The sequence below is a fragment of the Strongylocentrotus purpuratus genome, unplaced genomic scaffold (assembly GCF_000002235.5).
Source record: "Strongylocentrotus purpuratus isolate Spur 01 unplaced genomic scaffold, Spur_5.0 spur5_scaffold_19, whole genome shotgun sequence".
NCBI classification, from domain to species: domain Eukaryota; kingdom Metazoa; phylum Echinodermata; class Echinoidea; order Camarodonta; family Strongylocentrotidae; genus Strongylocentrotus; species Strongylocentrotus purpuratus.
The window spans coordinates 12,427,392-12,448,915 of record NW_022145604.1 but is presented as its reverse complement, the minus strand read 5'-3'; the positions used below and the strand labels follow the sequence as shown (position 1 = coordinate 12,448,915).

Genomic DNA, 21,524 nt, shown 5'->3' with positions numbered 1-21,524 from the left:
ACAAGAATTGAAAAGTTGAAGATGATAAGTAATGACGTAGACACATATTCATTGTATTTACATGGGCTAATAAATTAATAATTGTCACTTACAAAAGCCAAATATACGTGTACGTACTGTACACCTGTGATAATGTCCATTGTGAAAAAGATCCTAAGCAATCATATTTCACCTCCTGAAAATATTTGTAAGCTTAGCATTATTAAAATTGGTTTTCAATTTCGGGGTGAAAAAACATCCTTGCCATCATCCTGATCGGGGGGGGGGGGGGGGGGGTGGTGACTGGACTCATTGTAACATTAATTGGTTATCTAGCCTGTCTATGTACCTAAAGAGATCTGAGTACAATTTATTTTTTAACAGTCCTAATTTTTCTCCAGGGAATGTTTGTAAGTGTTTGTAGCATTATCATTATTGTAATTATTAATAATTTCATTTCCATCATCATTTTTCACTTTTCAACAGGTTCAAAATCTATCCATACGAGCTTATAATCTAAAAGAAATCAATCCCTTTGCATTACGTGACCTAGCCAAGTTTCTCTGTCTTCAGCCTTGTCTCGTCGACCTGATGATACACGACGTAGATTGGGGATACGGCACAAAACGGCTACATGATGAATTCTACCACGAACTTGCTCGTCTTGCTTCCTCCTCAAAGGTGATTTAAAATTATTTTTTTTTAAGTTTGTTACTTTTTATCTAAGTGAATCTTGTTATGATAATTTGATTGATGAAATCGCAAGTTGATATTTTAGGACATTATAATATAAATTGATTTATGCTTCTTTATGGTAATTTCATAGATACATGCATTAATTCTGTTAATCATATTTTATATTATTCATTACTTTCTAACTTGCATAAAAGAATTAATAAGTTGAAGATGATGTAGACATGTATTCATTGTATATTCACATGGGCTGGTAAATTAATAATTAACTCTCCTACAAAAGATAAATATGGTTCCTTTGTAAATTCATCTTAAAAGCAATCATTTATCAGCTTCTTAATGAATTAATTAATATTTAGGGATTGAAGTAAAAAAAAATATATATTTTCCAGCGCATGTTAAAAAAGTTAAATACAAACGAGAAGTGGCTGATTATGTTCTTTGTCTCGATCGTACTGTAACATTTACATTTATTTGAAGAAACCTATTGCCATTATTATTATTATTATTATCATTAGAAAAAGTATAATTATATTAGTAGTATCATTATCATAATTACAGTATGCCGGAGGATACATTGGATTCAGCAGTGTTACGCATCCGCTGCGTCATCACGCATCCGCTGCGTCATATTCTTGTGTGTGCTCTAACTGCCACATTTCGTTACAGATTTCTTTCAAATTGTGTAAGGAAAAATCTACACACCTGTAATTTGTATGCCTCCGTTACGAAGGAGCCGGAGGCATTGGCCCGAATTCACAAAGGAGGTTTGTTGACAAACCTTGTTTTATATTTTGGTAATGGTTCTACTGTAGAAGTCATGATACGGAGGCTTGGAGGTTAATGTTTACAGGTGTCTTTATTAGAACCAAACTGCGTCATGATTCAATGTCATGAGCCATGTTGAGAACTGTAGTCTATTGTCAAGACTTACATAATATCAGCACACCTTGGTTTTTGTGCGTCAAATGACGCGTTTCAACGCGTTTTTACAAACCAGGTTTGTAAAAAACGTGTCAAAACGTGTCATATGACGTACATAAACCTCCTTTGTGAATTCGGGCCATTATGTTTTCGGGTTGTCCGTCTGTCCGTCCGTACGTACGTTCCGTTCTCGTGATCGCATTATCTCAAGAACCGATTGATGGATTCCTGCCAAACTTAGGTCATGTATGTATCTTGCAGAGCCGATGACTTGATTAGATTTTGGGGTCACGAGGTCAAATGTCACAGTGCTCATTATGTATGCAAAAATAGCTTGTGATTCGCGTTATCTCAAGAACCAATTGATGGATTCCTGCCTAACTTAGGTCATATATGTATCTTGCAGAGCCAATAAATTGATTAGATTTTGGGGTCACAAGGTCAAAGGTCACAGGGCTCATTATGTATGCATAAATAGCTGATGATCACATCATTAGAACCGATGGACAGATTACCATTACCACTCAAGACATGTATGCATCTTGCAAAGCCAATGAACTGATTATTAGATTTTAGGGTCATGAGGTCAAAGATTAAAGGGTCATACATGTATATGAAAAATAGCTCGTAATCACGATATTCTGAGAACCTCTGGATTACTATTAAACTTGAAACTTGAAATCGCTCTTTGGCGGAGGCATCATTTTTTACTGCGCGCAGTCAAAATTCCATCTAGTTGTTGATGCTGCCCCCAGTCACCAGTGTTCTGTCTTAATAGGGTAAAAGGCCATAGAAGCCGGAGGCATTATGTTTTTGGGTAGTCCATACGTCTGTTCGTCCCGTTCTCGTGATCGCGTTATCCCAAGTGTTGATTGATGGATTCTCGCTAAACCAAGGTCATGTATGCAAAAATAGCTTGTGATCACATTATCATCAGAACCGACTGATGGATTACCATCAAACTCAAAACATGTATGTATCTGGCTGAGCCAATGAACTGATCAGATTTTGGGGTCATGAGGTCAAAGGTTATCGGGCTCTTAACGCATTAACATTAGAACCGACAGATGAATTACTATCGAACTCAAGACATGCATGTATCTAGCAGAGCCAATGATTAAATTTTAAGGTCATGATCGAGGTCAAAGAACAAAGGGTCATACATATATAAAATATAAAATAAAATATTGTAATCACATTATTCTGAGAACCTGTAAATGGATTACAATCAAACTTAAATTTTAAAAATTGCTTCTGTTTTGGTTTGTAAAATGGCTCTATGGTGGAGGCGTCATTTTTGACTGCGCGCAATCAACGTTCTATCTAGTTGTGGATGGTTTGAGTGCGCTCTAGCTATTGGCCACATTTCTCATGGGATTTTGAACGAAGGTGTATCTTGGTATAATCTACAAGCCTTTAGAATTAGGTGAAGCTGCCTCCAGTGTTCCGTCTTATATAGGGTCAAAGGTCATATTTTGATAGATGTCTTGTATGCACCCTAATGCAGTCTAACTGCAATATTTCGTGACAGATTTCTTTCAAATTGTGTATGGAAGTATATGTTGGTAAAATCTATGCATCTATAGCTTTTGGTGATGGTGCCACAAGTGTCCCATGTTTTATAGGGTCAAAGGTCATATTTTGCAGGATATGGCGCGAGTGCACTCTGCAGATCCCATTTCTTGATGGATTTCTTTCAAATTTTGTATGGAGGTGTATCTTGGTCAAATCTACACATCTTTAGTGTTTGGTGATGCTGCCACCTGTGTTCGTCTATTATAGGGTCACAGGTCATATTTGGGCGGTTGTCTTCTGTGAGCTCTAACTGCACATTTCTTGACAGATTTCTTTCAAATTTTGTATGGAGGTGTATCGTGGTAACATCTGCACATCTACACATCTGGGCGATGCTGCCCTCATAGTTCGGTCCTTTATAAGGTCAAAGGTCATATGTCTTTTATGCGCTCTCACTGCCAAATTTCTTGACAGATTTATTTCAAATTTTGTATGGAGTTGCATCTAAGTAAAATCTACACATCAATACGTGTTTGGTGATGTTGCCACCTGTGTTCCGTCTGTCATAGGGTCGGTGGCTGTCTTCTGAGAGCTCTAACTGCCACATTTCTTGACAGATTTTTTTCAAATTTTGTATGGAGGTGTATTGTAAAATCTACACGCCTCTTGTTTTTGGTGATGCCGCCACCAGTGCCCATCTTTTATAGGGTCAGGTCATATTTTGGTGGAAGTGTATGCTCTGCAGGCCACATTTCTTGACACATTTCTTTAATCTACACACATGATGTTTTGGTGATACTGTCCCTAGTCTTAACAATAGTCCGAGCCTCTAGTGGCAATCTCTACGTCATCCTTTTGTTCCAGAGAGGGGAGAGGGGAGAGGGGATCTTTGTTTCGAACATAAGGATGATTAAAAATCGCTGCGACTGCCAGGGGAAAAACGCAGATCCAGGGGGGGGGGGAAGCGGGCCTTGGCCCCCCCCCCCCCCCACCCAAAAAAAAAAGAAAGAAGGGAAAGGGAAAGAAAGAATAAAAGAAAAAGGGGGAAAAGAAGGAGATCGGGGGGGATAGTGACCTGCCAGTGTCACAAAATAATGAGGTATCAAAAATATGCTCATCTGAGACCGTGGAAAAATGCCTAAGACCCCTGTGCTTCCGGGGGCTCTGCCCCCTGCATTCCACCTAGGGCCCTAAGGCAAGCCCCTGGATGCTGATCTGACGTAATTCAATGCTAAAACCCCTGAGCTCAGTAGTTTTAGGCTTTTAATTACGGTCAGACTTTTTGGGAAAAAGTATATAAAAGAGAAATAGAAAGAATTAAGAAAGAATAGTGACCTGCAAGTGTCACAAAATAATGAGGTACCAGAATATGCTCAACTGACCGTAATTTAACCCTATATGGTCCGGGCTATTTTGAAACTGCATAGCCAGGGGGGGGGGGGGGGCTTCTAAGGCCCCCCCTATGATCTCGGCCGTGAAACGACCTATCTCCGCAAAAAATTGCATGCATGTCAAGAAAAGTGTATAGAATACTATGGTAATTTCAATTTTTTTCTGAAAAATTCACTCATTCGCATATTTATGGTAATAACAATCACATTTTTATCCATAAATCATATATTCTTCATATTTAGACATTAATTTTCACTACATATATTTTTTAGAGCATTTGGGATAATAATACAGCCAAAAAAATTGGAAGAGCCAGGTTATTCCTTATCTTGTCTATTGTTTTGATGATTTCTTATGTATTTCTTCTGTTTATTTAACTCATGTATTTTATTGTTTTTGTTGTTTTATTTCATTTCCAACTATAATTCAACTATTTTGACCCCAAAATAAACACCTAAACTATAAACAAGGCCAAATAACAAATGTTTTATCTCTTTATTTCCATATGTTTTGTACACAAATCACAAAAATGAGTGATTTTCGGGCTGACATGCAAAGACAAAAGGACACATGACTTTGTAATGGTAGGGCCGATTTTCGAAAAATTTCTTTCAAAAGACGTGCAAGACTCTAAAGAAAAAAGTCACAAAATTTCATTGCAAGATTTTCTTGCGTTAAAAAATTATCGCAAAAAATGTCAAGGGGGGGGGGGGGGGCTTCTACTAGATAGGGTTAAGTCCTAAAACCCCTGAGCTTCCGGGGGCTCTGCCCCCTCAACCCCACCATGGGGCCTAAGGCGGGCCCCTGAATGCTTATATCTGACCGTTATAAAATGCCTCAAATCCCTGAGTTTCAGGGGGATCAGGCCCCTGGACCCCACGCTACTTATGACCTGCCAATGCCATGAACAAGGTATCAAAATATGCTCAACTGGCCGTTATTAAATGCCCATACCCCCTGAGCTTCTGAGGGCTCTGCCCTTGACCCCCGCCAGTGCTTTGCCCTTAGAACTCCCACCAATTTAACGCTACGCTTTACCTGATCGTAATTACTTTAGCCTCCCCCCCACCCACTTTGAGAAACGTTCAATGGGGTTCTGCATGTAAAAGCGGGGTGGTGCAGATTGTTTGTCTCCCCCCCCCCCCAAACGTTTTGCTTATTATGCCACTGCTGGTCACCATTACGTATCAAGATTTGGCTCGCATAATTTCAAATATGGGCTCCCCCCCCCCCCTATTAAATCATGGATCCGTTTCTGCCGGAGATACATTTGAATTGCGCGGCAATACAGACTGCAAAATTTCTAGTTATTAACAGTATCTTTACCATCATCATTTTTCACTTTTCAACAGGTTCAAAAGTTATCCTTAGAGGATAAGAATTCAGAAAGGAATGATCCATCAGCATCACGTGACCTAGCCACGTTTCTCTGTCTTCAGCCTTGTCTCACAGACTTGACGATAAATCGGTTTAATGGATATATACATGATGATTTCTACCACGAACTTGCTCGTCTTGCTCCTTCCTCAAAGGTGATTTCTAACGTTTGTTACCTTTAATAGAAGTATATCTTGCCACTGATACTTTGATGAAATCGCAAACTGATATTGTCTAGTACCCGAAGAAGGAAAAGAAAATTAACACAGAACATAATATGAATTTATTTATGCTTCTTTGTGTTTATCTCATAGATACAAGTAATAAATATGTTAATCATATTCTATACTGCTCATTAAATCTCTTTAACATGCCTGAACGCATTTAGAAAGTGTAGATGATATTCTCGAACACACATATTTGCCTTGCCTAGTAATATAATAGTATAGTCTAATGGAGGTAACTTGTTCTGACGTATATAGGCCATTTGTACCCTGCAAGGGGATGCTACGCTTTGCGATGACTTGTTATGAATTACAATGAGGTTGTAAGATCCTTAGTTGTAGGACAAATACAAGGACATTCCTGCAATGACATATTTTCCTTTTTTCGAGAGATGGAGCTTAGCAAGCTTGAGATCTGTGAAAATGGATGGTTATATTATCTTTTTTTGGTCAATGTAGAGATTTTCTAAAAAAAATTAGGCTGGAATATTAATAAGAAGAGGTGTATTCATATTTTGAAAGGTTAAGTTAGTTGGGTTAAAGGAGCCCTTTAATATTTAATCAAGCATGTCTATATACCCTTAGGGATCAGTGTAAATTTGATTTTTATTTTTGACAGTCCTAAATATTTCCCAACATATGTTTGTAAGTGACAGAAAGTCAAATAAAAAATAGAATTAGAAAGGAATTAATTTTTCCCTGCCTTTTACTGTAACATTTACTACGTAGCAGAAACATATGGCCATTATTTGTAGTAGTAGTAGCTAGTAGTAGTAGTAGTAGTAGTAGTAGTAGTATCATTATCATAATTACATTCATTATTTATCTTTACCATCGTCAAATTTCACTTTTTAACAGGTTGCAAAGTTATCCGTAGGAGGTTGTAATCTAGAAAAGAATAATCGCACAGCATCACGTAACCTAGCCAAGTTTCTACGCCTTCTGCCTCGTCTCATTGACCTGTCGCTAGAGACCTCTGGCAATGAATACAAACATCTTTACCTTCATGATGATTTCTACCAGGAACTGGTTTTTCGGGCCTCATCCTCAAAGGTGATTTACAATGTGCTTTAATGTTATAAGAAATACGAGACATTGATCACACTGTTGCCTTAAATAATGAATAATGAAAATGTCAATTACTTCACACCACGATTAATACAAGAAAACGAAATAGGTTCAACTCTGCCAGTTCGTATAGAAAATTAATTTGAATGTGTTGTAACCATCATGCAACTTATTGTTTGATACCGGTATTCTAAATCGACTGTTATGACCATGATGTTCAGCACTTTCAGCTTTTACCTCCTACATAGATATGCTTCTTGCTTTAGAACCTCAGGATAAAAGCTTAAATGCTTACAACTTGATAAATTTAGAATGGATTTTTTTTTTTCTTTATAGATACATAACAATTTTCTGAAACCAAGTTGCACAAACTCTGTGCATAGATGGCTATGGTCCCATGGTTGCAACTACAAACAGTTATTGATAGCATTAACATAATCTAAATACCCTTTGTAATCAGGCATGTAGCCAGGGGGGCGAAGGGACGTCGCCTCCACAATGTCCCACCCCCAAAAAATATCCCAAAACAACAAGAACAAAAAAAGGGAGAAAATGAAAATAGAAAGAAGAGGAAAAGAGCATATTTAAGGAAAGAAAAGAAGACGGAGAAGATGAAGCAGAAATTGAAGGGGCAGAGAAGAACATCTATTTCCATGGCCGAGAATGTAGATCTAATGTTTTCAGCATTTTCACTGCAGTAGACCTTCCTCTCATCAGTCAACCTGTCCAGTGTAACAAGAGCTTAAGCAATATAATGAAATTCCTTTCAACTCTGTACATCAGGGGCAGCAATTTCGGGGGGAATCTGAAAATAATTTAGAAGAAATGATGATTTGAGGCTGGAGCACACTAACTGTAACAATTAAAAAAGTGGATTTTTTTATCTCACTCGATTGCTACAATATACTTTAACTTTAATATTAAAGAATACTTGTCAACTGGGATATATAATACGTAGGTTAGGCACACATTTTTTGTATGTGTGTACAGGACTTATTATATTGCTTAAGCTCTTGTTACACTGGACAGATTGACTGATGAGAGGAAGATCTACAGAAAGAAATCAACCGGCAAGTCACGAAAGCTAAAGTTCTGTATACAAGAAAACTGGAAAGGAACTTTAATGAAAACAACCCACGAGCTGCATGGCAGCAAATGCAAACAATGACTGGTTATAAGGACACTAATAGGAGAGTAATGGATTGTAAACAGGTTTTTGTTGATAGTCTTAGTGAATTCTATGCCCGATTCGATGTTCATGACTTTTCTACAGAGAATGATGTAATAATAGATAGGCTGTCAAATATTGTGATTGATTCAAATGAGGTAATTGTCTTTAGTGAACATGAAGTTCGAAATGTATTTGCGAAGACAAATATAAACAAAGCATCTGGTCCAGACCACATTTCTAATAAGGTTTTGAACATGTGTAGTCAACAACTTGCCTATGTTTTTACACGTATTTATCAATTGATCATGAATGCTGGTAGGATTCCTCGTCTTTGGAAATCCTCAATTGTTATTCCAGTTCCTAAGATGAAAACCCCTAGTGAACTGAATCAGTATAGACCAGTAGCCCTTACATGCAATCCTATGAAATGTTTTGAACGGTTATTGTTAAGACATCTAATAGAAACCAGGTTAATGTTTTCGACAAGACTCAGTTTGCATATCAGAACAATAGAGGTGTAGAAGACGCTGTACTTGTTTTTCTACAGGGTCTGTATCCACATTTGGATACTCCCAGGTCTTACGTTAGGTCTGTGTTCATAGATTTCTCAAGTGCCTTTAATTCGATTGTACCTCATGATAGATAAGCGTGAATGTCAAACCATGTCTAGTTAGGATTATTCATAATAAGACAGACCACAGTGGGTTAAGTGTAATAATCTGAACTCTATCATCATGTGTCTGAATCTGGGTGCTCCTCAAGGCTGTGTAATTTCACCAATTCTCTTCTCGCTCTATATTAGTGACTACCGTATACCATCACCAATGATAATTGTTCAATAATTAAGTATGCAGACGACACTGTTATAACTGGTTTCCTTCAAGGAGATTCCAGCCCATATGTTAGAGAAGTTGATCAATTTGTATTAAAACTGGTGCGATTGGCACCATCTAGTTCTGAAAGTAAAAAAGACTAAGGAAATGGTATTTGATTTTCGTCATTCCTCTCAGCCTTATGACTCGTTAGTTATCCATGATCAAAGCATTGAGCGAGTTTCTGAATATAAGTACTTGGGAACAACTGTTGATAATAAACTTAACTGGAATAGGAACACCCAAATTGTAGCAGGCAAGGCAAGTCAAGGAAACTAAAGGAGTTTCATGTGGATAATAGGATCCTAGTTCTCTTACCAATTTCTTATACAGAGTATCCTGATACATTCAATTTCTTGTGCACTTTTGGTAATCTTTCAAAACAAATTCAGAGAAAGTTAGATAGATCCAGGAAAATTGCCCAGCGGTTAATTTATTCAAATCTTCCCCCTATCAGTACTGTGTATGAAAAACGTATGTTACTTAAAGTTCACACAATAATGAATGACTCATCACATCCATTACATCATTTCTTTGGATTTAATCGCTCAGGTATTCACCTACGTGTACCGAGGAGCCAACCGCTGACGTTACAGACAATCCTTTGAACCGAATGTCATTCATATGTTTAATGCTAATGTTAAACGATGACCCTATTGAAAGTCTCTCGCCAGCCAGTTACATATTTTCCTTGTAATTCTTAACACCTGCCAATTGACCCCCTGCTCAATCTTGCCTCTGCTCTGTTTTTACGCATAATTAGTATCATAAAGCCATTTTTTTAAAATGTGCAACATAATGGACCAGTTTCGTAGTGGGTGCGGGTTGGGTGCGTGGGTCTTTGTCGGGGTGCCTGGATGCGGGTGGCTCCATTCACCATTGGGAGTGGTTGTGTTTCGGTGGGCGGGGTGTAAGTTGGGTACGTTGGTTGTTGCTAGGTTGGGCGAGCTCTAATGTATTGCCAGCCTGGTAGCGGCTATCGTCCGCAATTCGCATTCTGCCTGTTGGGATCCGATTGTTCCTGCCGGGTAGGTGGAGTGAGTCGTGTCAGCGCGCTTCGCGGGGACCTGCGCATCCGACGTGGACACGTTGCGAAACTGGTCTGTTACCTTTCAGATAGACAGTAAACAATTTACCTACCGGTACATGTGTCGTGTACAACTCGTCCCCCTTCCTTTTCCTTTTCTTTCCCCTCCCTCTATTTATATCATCTTCTCTCCTTTACCTCCTCTACCGTGTCCACCTTTCGTTCCTATCTTTCTCTCTCTCGCTCTCCCTCTCTCTATCTCTCTCTCCATCTCTCCCCCTCTCCCCTCTCTCTCTTATTACTATTTTTGCTCCTCAATCTAGTCTCCTTACGACCTTTTTCTCTCTTCTCAATCTTTAAATGTCGACTCCTTTCTTAAGTTTTCCCTATTACTATGTAATTTATACTTGTGCTTCTTGCAGAGCCCAGAGTTCCTAGAAAATAATGGAGTTGTCCCTCGATATTGGAAAGTCTGAACAAAATGTTTACATGATGTTTTAACGCTGTTTTATACGTCTCATCTTTCTAGGCGTGTAGTAACCGAGCTAGAAAATGTATAACTTTGCATTTTAGATCGCTTTTTATCATAAGTATGAGCTCGTAGAAGAAAGAAAGTGTGGATAGTACATGTAGGTTCAGAAGTTTGATAAATAGTTCTTTAAAATGCAAATTTTGTCATGATATCTATGAATAACACACATATTTATTGTATATTTACATGGGTTGATGAACTAATAATCAACCGTCTTACAAACATCAACACTTTTTGAACAGTGATGATTTCTTTTGTAAATTAATCTTAAAAGCAGTCATATATCAGCTCCTGAGAATATTTGTAAGCAGTATTATGACGGAAATTAAAAATGATATTCAATTTCGAAATGAGAAACCTCCTTGCCTGACATGTTCGAGTGGGGGAGGGATAAATGAATCGCGGTCACATTTAATATTTAATCAAGCGTGTCTATATACACCCTTAGGAATCAGTGTAAAGTTGTTTTTTCTTTTGACAGTCCTAAATTTTTTCCAGCGCATGTTTTAAATGGTAGCATTCCTACAGAAAGTTGAATACAAACTTGATTTAGAAAGGGCTGAATATTTTCTTTGTCTCGTAATTGACAAAAACCTATTGCCATTATTATTTCTTACTATTATCATTAGAAGTATTAGAAGTTTAGAAGTAGTAGCAGTAGTATCATCATAATTATCATTGACAGTGTCATTACCATCCCAATATTTCACTTTTCAACAGATTCAAAAGTTATCCATAGAAGGTTGTAATCTAGAAAGGAATAATCGAACAGCATCACGTGATCTAGCCATGTTTCTCTGTCTTCAGCCTCGTCTCACCGACTTGACGATAAAAGACTCTGACGATGAATGCAAACATCTTTACCTCCATGATGATTTCTACCACAAACTTGCTCATCAGGCTTCTTCCTCAAAGGTGATTTCTAATGTTTGTTACATTTTATTGAAGTAAATCTTCCCACTGATACTTTGATTGATGAAATTGCAAGTTGATAGTTTCTTGAACCTGGAAAAGGAAAAAAGTTTAACACAGGATGTAAGAATATGAATTTATTTATGCTTCGTTATGGTTATCTCATAGATACAAGTAACAATTATGTTAATCATATTCTATACTGCTCATTAAATCTCTTTAACATGCCTGAACCGTTTAGAAAGTGAAGATGATATCTCGTGACGAACACACATATTTATTGTACATATATACTTGTATGCCTCTGCTACAAAGTACATGTAGCCGGAGGCATTAGGTTTTTGGGTTGTCCGTCCGTACGTCCCGTTCTCGTGATCGCGTTATCTCAAGAACCGATTGATTGATTCCTGCCAAACTTGGGTCATGTATGTATCTTCCAGAGCCAATGAACTGATAACCGGTAGATTTTTCAAAGGTCACAGGGCTCCTTATGTATGCAAAAATAGCTCGTGATCGCGTTATCTCAAGAACCGATTGATGGATTCCTGCCAAACTTAAGTCATGTATGTATCTTACACTGCCAATGAACTGATTCGATTTTGGGGTCACACGGTTAAAGGTCAAAGGACTCGGGGCTCATTATGTATGCAAAAATAGCTTGTGATCGCGTTATCTCCAGAACCAATTCATGGATTACAGCCAAACTCAGGTCATGTATGTATCTTGCAGAGCGCATGAGCTGATTAGATTTTGGGGTCACGAGGTCGAAGGTCAAAAGTCACAGGGCTCATTATATATGCAAAAATAGCTTGTGATTGCATTATCATGAGAACCAATAGACAGATTACTATCAAAGACATGTATATGTATCTTGCAGAGCTAATCAACTGATTAGGTTTTAGGGTCATCAGTTCAAAGGTCATGGGGCTCATTAAGGATGCCTATATAGCTTGTGCATGCATTATCATTAAAACCGACAGATGGATTACAATCAAACTTGAATTTTAAAAATTGTTTCTGTTTTGGTTTGTAAAATTGCTCTATGGCGGAGGCATCATTTTCGACTGCACGCAGTTGAAGTTCTATCTAGTTTTTTTCTTTAAAAACTTTTATTTATCAAGTAATTCGTACATATGATAACAATAATCATAAAAATCACTGCACAATAATTATAAAAGGTAAAAACAGATGAAAAACGTCAAACAATACAGAAATAGTGGGTAACACTTTCTTTTCTACAGTGTATGTCATAGGATTATAATCAAAATACATCTTCCACAGGGGACCATTTCTTATAGTGCATTCCTTCAATCTTCTTCTGTTTTGCAATGTTAAGTTCTATGTATTTCGTGTTACTGATAAAAGATGTTAGCCCATTTAAACATGGTTTTGCGTTTTTGCATTTTGGGATATAAATATATCTTTTAAACATTTATTGTACATGTATATTAACATAGGTTGCTGAATTAATAATCAACCCTCTAATACAAACAACAATACTTTGTGTACAGTTATGATTTCCTTTGTAAATCAATTTTAAAAGCAATCATATATCAGCTCCTGAGAATAGTTGTAAGCTTAGTATTACAACGAAAATTAGAAATAATATTCAATTTTGAAATAAGAAACCTCCTTGCCTGATACATGTATGTTTGAGTAGGGGAGTGATAAATGAATCACAGTCTCATTTAATATTTAATCAAGCATGTCTATATACCCTTAGGGATCAGTGTTGAGTTGATTTTTCTTTTGACAGTCCTAAATCTTTCCCAACATATGTTTATAAGTGTTTGAAGCATTCCTACAGTTAAACAAAACTTGATTTAGAAATGACTTAATATTTCCCTGCCTATTACTGCAACATTTACTACATATGAGAAACATGTGACCATTATTTGTAGTAGTAGTAGTGTAGTAGCTAGTAGTAGTACAGTAGTAGTAGTAGTATCTTTATCATAATAAAAATAATAGTAGTAGTTCATTCTTTTATAGCGCATTTCAGGACTGAAGGTCCTCTCGAAAGGGCTTTATAATGTACAATGTACGTTTAATCCAAAAGGTGAGTTTTCAACGCTCTCTTAAAAACTTCAACATCAGTCATGGATCGTAGCGACACCGGGAGAGCGTTCCAAAGTTTTGGTCCACCACATGCAAATGCCCTATCACCAAAGGTTTTTGTGGCTCCATTATTAACAGTATCTTTACCATCGTCAAATTTCACTTTTCAACAGGTTGAAAAGTTATCTGTAGGAGGTTGTAATCTAGAAAGGAATAAACTATCAGCATCACACGAACTAGCCAAGTTTCTATGTCTTCTGCCTCGTCTAACTGACCTGTCGCTAAAGACCTCCGGCAATGAACACACACATGATGATTTCTACCAGGAACTGGCTAGTCGGGCCTCGTCCTCAAAGGTGATTTACAATGTGCTTTGACGTTATAAGAAATACATTGATCACACTGTTGCCTTGAATAATGAATAATGAAAATGTCAATCACTTTGCACCACGATTGACATGAAAACGAAATAGGTTTAACTCAGCCAGTTCGTATAGAAAACTAATTTGAATGTGTTGTTACCATAATGTGACTTTGATATTGTTTCAATTCTTAATCGATGTTCAGTATTTTCAGCTCCTACCTCGTACCTTGATATGCTCTTTGCTTTTGAACCTCAGGTTAAAAGCTTAAATGCTCACAATTTAATAAATTTACAATGGATTTTTGTTGTTCATAAATATGTAACAATTTTCTGACCAATTAGCACAAACTCTGTGTATAGACGGCTCTGGTCATAAATTTAATAAATTTACAATGGATTTTTGTTGTTCATAAATATGTAACAATTTTCTGAAACCAATTAGCACAAACTCTGTGTATAGACGGCTCTGGTCATAAAGGCAAATCCGCGCCTGCGGTTGCAACTACAAATGATTATTGATAGCGTCAACATAATCTTAATACCCTTTGTAATCAGGCATGTAGCCAGGGGGCGAAGGGGCGTCGCCTCCTCCACAATGCCCCACTCCCCAAAATTCAAGACCTTCCAGATGCCTCTTCCTAGAAAATATTTGTCCCTCGATATTGGAAGGTCTTTAACAATGTCTACATGATGTTTTAAAGCTCTCTTAAACATTTTATCTTGCAAGGTGATGTAGCAGCCAATTTAGAAAATTGTAAGCATTTTAGATCACTCTTTTTCATAAGTATGAGCTAAGAGAAGAAATAATAGGGTGTGGATTGTAGGCTTAGACTTTTGATAAATTGTTTTTTTAAATGCAAAGTTCACTACAACACGTGTAAATTTCTAGTCGTCTTCAAGGGTATTATAGACGTATCTTCTTTCTCAATATTTCAATATTACAAAATTGCTTCTATTTCCTTTGTATTTATGAGGACGTGTATTTTTATGTTGGAACTAGAATTTTTTGAAAGGTTTATTATGATTCATTTATATATTTACTTATCTTTCTACATGTATATATCTCTTCTGTCTATTTGCCAATTTATTTTCTGATAGTTGTACATGTACAAGGTAGCACACTTTTACCAATGTTGGTTTTCTATGGTGCCCTTTATGGTAACAACAATATTTATATCAATTATGATCATAAACTCATAACAGGAAAACAAAATATGGAGAAGAGAATAGAAAATAGTTCAAAAATCAATATTATGAATAACTTTGTTTACAAATGCATATTTCTCATATCTTAATCTTAATGTTTACATACAATAATCAGTCTTAACCTAGATGTCATTAATCATGACTTTTGGTCATTCTGAGAAGAGGAAGCCTTATACCGTTAAGAAACCTTTTGAATAGAGGGTCGATTTTTATTTAATGTAGACCCACACTCGGAATACCAAAGTTGTTATATTGCCCTACATGCTTACATAGAATATGTTACAAAATAATGATTGCTATTAAAAAAAGAGAAGCACATCAATTGTTCATTATACAGCATAGTACTTGCATGTACATGTACAACCTTATCCAACAAAAAACAAATAATGTGTCATTAATTTGATAACCTTCCTTTTATCCTCACTTATTACAAATTAGTTCCAGAGAGCAATATAATAATTTTGTTTGTAGTAAGTACTAATCAATCAACATAGATTCTGAAGGTCAGTGTGTGTTCGTGCGTTTGTGAAGGGGGGAGGGGGGGGGGGGGGGGGAGAGAGGGGCGGGTTGGTAACAAAATACCACTGTTTAATTGTTTAAAATATTTTTGCCTGTGTATCTTACTCTCAGAACCGTTTCTTTAACAAGAAATCAGAAGAGTTTAAACACATGGATCAAAGGGAAAAACGTGAATACATCAGACGCTTCGTTCACCCCACATTGTCAGAGAAAACAACCCGTTCAACTAGTAGAGCGTGTGAACCTCAGTCGTCATACCAAGGGTCCGTGCAGCAACAGATAGAATACTCATCAGTCGACACCCCACTAGATGTAGATGTTCCCTCAACTAGCGGAATAAATGCACAAAGTGGCCAAATACCTGACGGTAATTATCATAAGGTTAAAATAAGAAAGACCCCTTATTATATTCAGATTTTTAATTGTATAAAGCTGTGTAGAGGGAAATGTCAATAGCAGAAGAGAATAAGGATAATCTTTTATTTTTCTCTTTTTCTAATCTCTTTGTCTCTCTCTTTCTTTCTCACTTTACAGGCCCACCTGCTAGAGGTCATTTTCAACCAAAGTAAGAGAACCATAACACACACCCAAATACTTGTTGTTCGCTTTAGCAATTTCATCTTCCAATCTATTCCTAAAAAAATAAAAAATACAACCTTCTAACATTAATGAGTGAGTGACTTTCTTTTGTAATGGGCAATAAGTATGATCAACGTAATAACTTTATAATGTCTTCATTAAAGAAAAAATGTATTCATGAATCATTTTGATCATCGTTAATCCTTCTTTATTTTCATATTAGTTAGTTTAAAAACGATATACCGGTACTCATTGTACTTTTAACCCTAAAGAGGCTGGGGGGGGGGGCAATAATGCTCCCCACCCTCCATATTTTTTAGCGCTGCATCTTAACCGCTTCCATTTCCAGATTCACATTTTATTTTACTCCCGCACATTTTGATACCAAATTTGTGTAAGTCGGACCTATGGTATGGGTGTCAAATTACAATTATTGATCATGTCAAACAAAATGTGCATTTTCTCTATTTTGCTTATGTGTTAGCCTATGGAAGAATCAAAGATCATTTCAAGTTCAGTTGATCTGTGTCGTTGTTAGGAAGGTTTACACTCCCATTCCACTAAGTGAGACCTTTCTTGGGTTCATCCAATAAAAGAAAACATAACATTTTAAAAACATAAGATAAAACAATGAAATACAAAGAAAATTGAAAACGATGTATATTATTATATTTTTTGAAAACATTGTTATATTAATGTTGGAGTGTTTAAACATATCAAACATCAAATTTTCCAAACATTTTACACTGTATAACTGCAAAATAGTTATGTTTTTAACATTTTGCAAAAAGTTAGCATAAGACATAAGAAATCATTTTTTTATATCGAAACAAAATATTGACAAACATATGTTGTCTTTTTTGTCATTATACATGTACCTCATTCAGTATGTGTACCAATTTGTATGTTCACATCGCCAACCATAGCCAAGATCTTAGGGGAGGGTCATATTGCCCCCCCCCCCCCCCCCCCCCCCCCTTATTCAAAACCCTCAAAATACCTCTGCCTCATTAGGGTTAAGCTGTTGAAATTTATACTGGATGATCAAAGTATTATTATTTAATTTTAATGGTCATATTTGTCATGCTTTATAAATGGAGATGTTGAAATAAGTTCACTTTAATTATTATTATTATTATTATTATCATTATGCTTTAATATGCTTATGCTTATTCTTATTCTTATGCTATGACACATCAAGAAGGGAAAACCAAACCAAAAGGAGCAGTGGTTCCAAGGATGACAATCTGGATGGAACTCCAAGGAAGAGAAAAAAGAAGACAAACCACCAGACCTCTCTTATGGCTTCCAAATTCAAACTTTGATGTGTGCTCATTAGATCAAACGTTGAGTTTTGGGAAAGGCCAAAACAAGTTGAGAGTTTTCTTCATTCTTCTTTTTTGTTGGGTTTGGAAGAATACAACAGAAAGAACAAAGTCTGACAGAATGGCTCATTAAATGTTCTCATGGTCTAAATATGACAATAAATTTCTGAAATATCTGGACCAAATTTCATACCACATGTTTGGATACCAAATCTGTAAATGGTTCATGTGGCTTTCATCAAGACTAAGTCAAAAATTTTCTTTTTGATATGATGATCCCGAGTCCTCGCAAGAGTCGCAATACACAGTTATGTGCGACATAACTTTTCTAATCACTTGCAGTCAATTCCTTTGACTATTCAATCGTCTGACAAGCACTCAACTTTATCTGTAAGCAATTGTTGTAGGTTGACGCATATCATTACATTCCAAAAAGAAAATGAAATGTAAACAGGTACCTGGCAGGAATTAATTCCTTGAAATGCTGGAGCGTTGATATGGCAGCTAGGCTAAAGCCGGGGTAATAATAAATGCGCCTCAGATTAGAATTTTTAGATAGACGGTGCTATAGAAATGCCTATTATTATTATTATTATTATTATGTATCAAATATCTAATATACAAGATAAAGTGCAATAAACGAGTCTTTCAGTATGTACTACATATAGTGCTTTGCTGAGCGAAATTTATTTTGTGTTTTTTTTAAAGCAGGTTGGAAATGAAAGCACATTTTTAACAAGTGCAATATGGATTAATTAATGTGTTACCCAAATATATCGAAGCAGAACATAATTTGTGGCATACTAAAGAACGGTTGGTGGCAATTTTGCAGGAGCTAATCTTTAAAAAAGCATATTGTAGACATAAATAATCGTTGAATATGGTTATTTCTAATCCGTTCTCCACTGGTCAGAACAAAAGTAAAATTGTTTTTACATTAATCTGTAGATTGTGATATTCATGTTCAATTATGTCGTTAATTTGATATTTTATCAGTTGAGTCTGTTTTCTCTCATGTTCTAACTTCACATGTCGGTGCTATCTTTACAGTTATTTTTATCATTTTACTGAATAAACATGTATCATGTATAAACATTAATCATGTATAGCTTTGACTGCTGTATGTCAGAAGTATTGTGTCATTTTCATGAATTTTATATCATGGCGTTGCCTTACTATTGCATACCGGTTATTGTTTTCATTTTTTTTTAGTCCGTATATGATGTTATAATATGTTTATATTTTTGTGTGTAGATGCATGTAGTACATACATATGTAGATATGTTTCATATTGCTTTATCTGCTTCTATTTGTGTATTTTGTTGATTTGATATTTATTTACCATCTCCGATGGTCGTTCTGATGTTCTGACGTTACAAATACTTATCAATTTCCAGAAACCAGTTTTAATTTGATGATGGAAATTTAATTAGGCAGTGATTCTGTTCATTATAGTATTACATGTAGCTGTATCCATTGCTGTCCAGTCCAAAGTACAGTGTCCAGTCACTCCAGCATTAATTTCAGTCTGTATATGATGCATATGCTCATATTGCATTTAGCATTATATGCATTGCCATAGTGTTGTGAAATCTGCTTCCATTTTTATTTTTTGTTGATTTGATATTTGTTTAACATTTCTGATTGAACTCTAAATATCCTAACGTATACAACAGCGTCAGCGCAAGCATGGAGATGAGCAAGTACTTTTGTTGTTCCTGCCAGATACCATTATAGGGGGTGATTCTGTTCAGTCTAGTTTTAGCGGTATAATTGTACAGTCCAATCAACAGTGCCTAAGCATTTTTACATGTGACAATTTTCTAGGCCCTGAAACACAAAGCTTAGCAATTGGCCGTACGCGACTGGTCATTGATTTTTGCGATCGATTGCACAAAGTGATCAATGCAATCAATAGCAAAATTCAATTGTATGATCAAGTGCTACGTTTTGTGTTTTATAATACGGGGCCCTGATCACAATGACCTGTTTATTACACAAAACGTAATTTGTATTTATTTTGTTGATTTGATATCCATTTTTTCTCTCGCCTACATAGCAAAAGCGAGACACATATAAAGCGCCGTTTTTCTGGTGACGGCGGTGGCGTCAGTTAAGTTTTGGAATTTTTAATATAATTTTGAAAGTATACATTCCTCTTCCATGAAACTTGAACATTGGGGTTATAAAGTATCCCCAATCATGTGAGTAGAATTTCAGGTCACAAAGTCAAAGTCAAAGGTCATTTCAGGTCAACAAACTTAGTGGCATCAACACCAAAGGTTAAGATTTTGAATTTTTATCATAATTTGGAAATATATATTCTTTTTCCATGAAAATTGAAAATATGGGTTATCAAGTATCACCAATTATGTAATTAGTTCATATTTCATTAAAGTTATCAATCTTGGTACAAATTATGGTAAATGATTCTCCAGATGATTCTTAGTCAACATTCACTTTAAAATGCTGATTATATTCAAAGGATTTCATTTGTTAGGGCCTGCTATTAAATGGGCTCCCTGCCTATAAATAATGTCCCACCTAAATTTTTCATCATCTTGATACTGTTTATGATCTGTTAGCAAATATTGTCTTTTGTCATATTGTGTTTTCTATGATGTTTTTTCTTCTGTTACTGTATACAATGTTTAGAAATGTGACTTTCTGTAATGATATATGTTATACTTATAGCGCCAGCTATTTTGACATAATATGTTGGGATCAGAATATGATGCTATAAAGGACACCAATCTGAATTGTTTTTTTGAGCATATAAATGTATTCTTTATTATACCTCCATTCTAAAAGACATAATACATTATTAGTGAGTGAGTATTTACATGATGGTAGACATTTTCATCATTTATTAACACCCAGTATGACTGTGATTCAATTGTTGAAAACAAAACAAGGTTGCCTGTCTTTAAAGACGCTAGATTTTTATCTTTTCCTTGAAGAGTGTTTTTCGATTATTAAAGGAAGTTGAACATAACCATGACATGCCTATACAAAGCCTGCTTTTCTTGTCTCCCTTGAGTGACCTTTATACACGTGTGTCGATCAATTAATTATTACATCACGCTCATTGGCAATATCAAAGAAAGTTGGAAAGAGAGATAAAGGTACAGGAGGAAATAGCTGAGGAGAAGGAGAGAAAGAGAGTAGGAGAGAGAGAATTGAATCATGATTTTAAATTGGATATATACTCACACAAATCATATTTGTGTCCTTTCCAGGTAACTATCTACTTTTTTCTTGAAGGTTTTAGTTTTAGCAGTTTGTTATTCCAGCCACAATCATTTAGCCGAAAGTAATCTTTCAGTGGAATTTAATGAAATGATGTGGAATTTATAAAGTGAGCTTGGATGGATGCGACGAGACAATCAAATGCTTCCAATAAGTATATTTTTGAATAAGGCAGAACATAATACACGTTATCGTAAACACCGAGGACAGGAAATTAAACGAACAAGATACCAATACAACCTTGCATGGTGGCTACCTCTGTATAAAGGCCACCTAAGAAGAAATACTGTATGTGTTGTAGAACCGTATGTCTAGAATCCCCCAACTTTCATTCATTAACTCACTCGCCCCCCGGTCCCCCCCTTTTACACACACGCTCTCTTACCAAATCTCTCTCTCTGGAGTCGGGCTAACTCGGACCAGGGGACAACTCGGCCCAGCTGCAAAAACTGTCATTTTAGGTTTAGGGTTAGGTTTAGGGTTAGGGTTAGGGTTAGAGTTAGGGTTAGAGTTAGGGTAAAATGACAAAAAAATGACC

At 36.2% G+C, this 21,524-nt stretch overlaps 1 protein-coding gene across 1 annotated transcript; it reads left to right on the top strand.

Moving 5' to 3' along the window:
• The first annotated feature begins 464 nt into the window (after positions 1 to 464).
• On the top strand, positions 465 to 19,930 carry LOC105436994. Its single transcript, XM_030990322.1, has 8 exons — positions 465 to 660; positions 5,856 to 6,035; positions 6,963 to 7,157; positions 11,495 to 11,689; positions 13,918 to 14,100; positions 15,945 to 16,200; positions 16,368 to 16,398; positions 17,614 to 19,930. The coding sequence occupies exons 1-8, from the start codon at positions 571 to 573 to the stop codon at positions 17,735 to 17,737; spliced, it is 1,254 nt and encodes a 417-aa protein (XP_030846182.1). The 5' UTR covers positions 465 to 570; the 3' UTR covers positions 17,738 to 19,930.
• Positions 19,931 to 21,524: the final 1,594 nt, after the last annotated feature.

Bases quoted from the DNA above. Each gene is read 5' to 3' on its own strand.
- LOC105436994 (XM_030990322.1), top strand. From the start codon at position 571: ATGATACACGACGTAGATTGGGGATACGGCACAAAACGGCTACATGAT. The intron at 661-5,855 runs GTGATTTAAAAT...ACTTTTCAACAG, and splicing joins GTCTTGCTTCCTCCTCAAAG to GTTCAAAAGTTATCCTTAGA. The intron at 16,201-16,367 runs GTAATTATCATA...CTCACTTTACAG, and splicing joins AAGTGGCCAAATACCTGACG to GCCCACCTGCTAGAGGTCAT.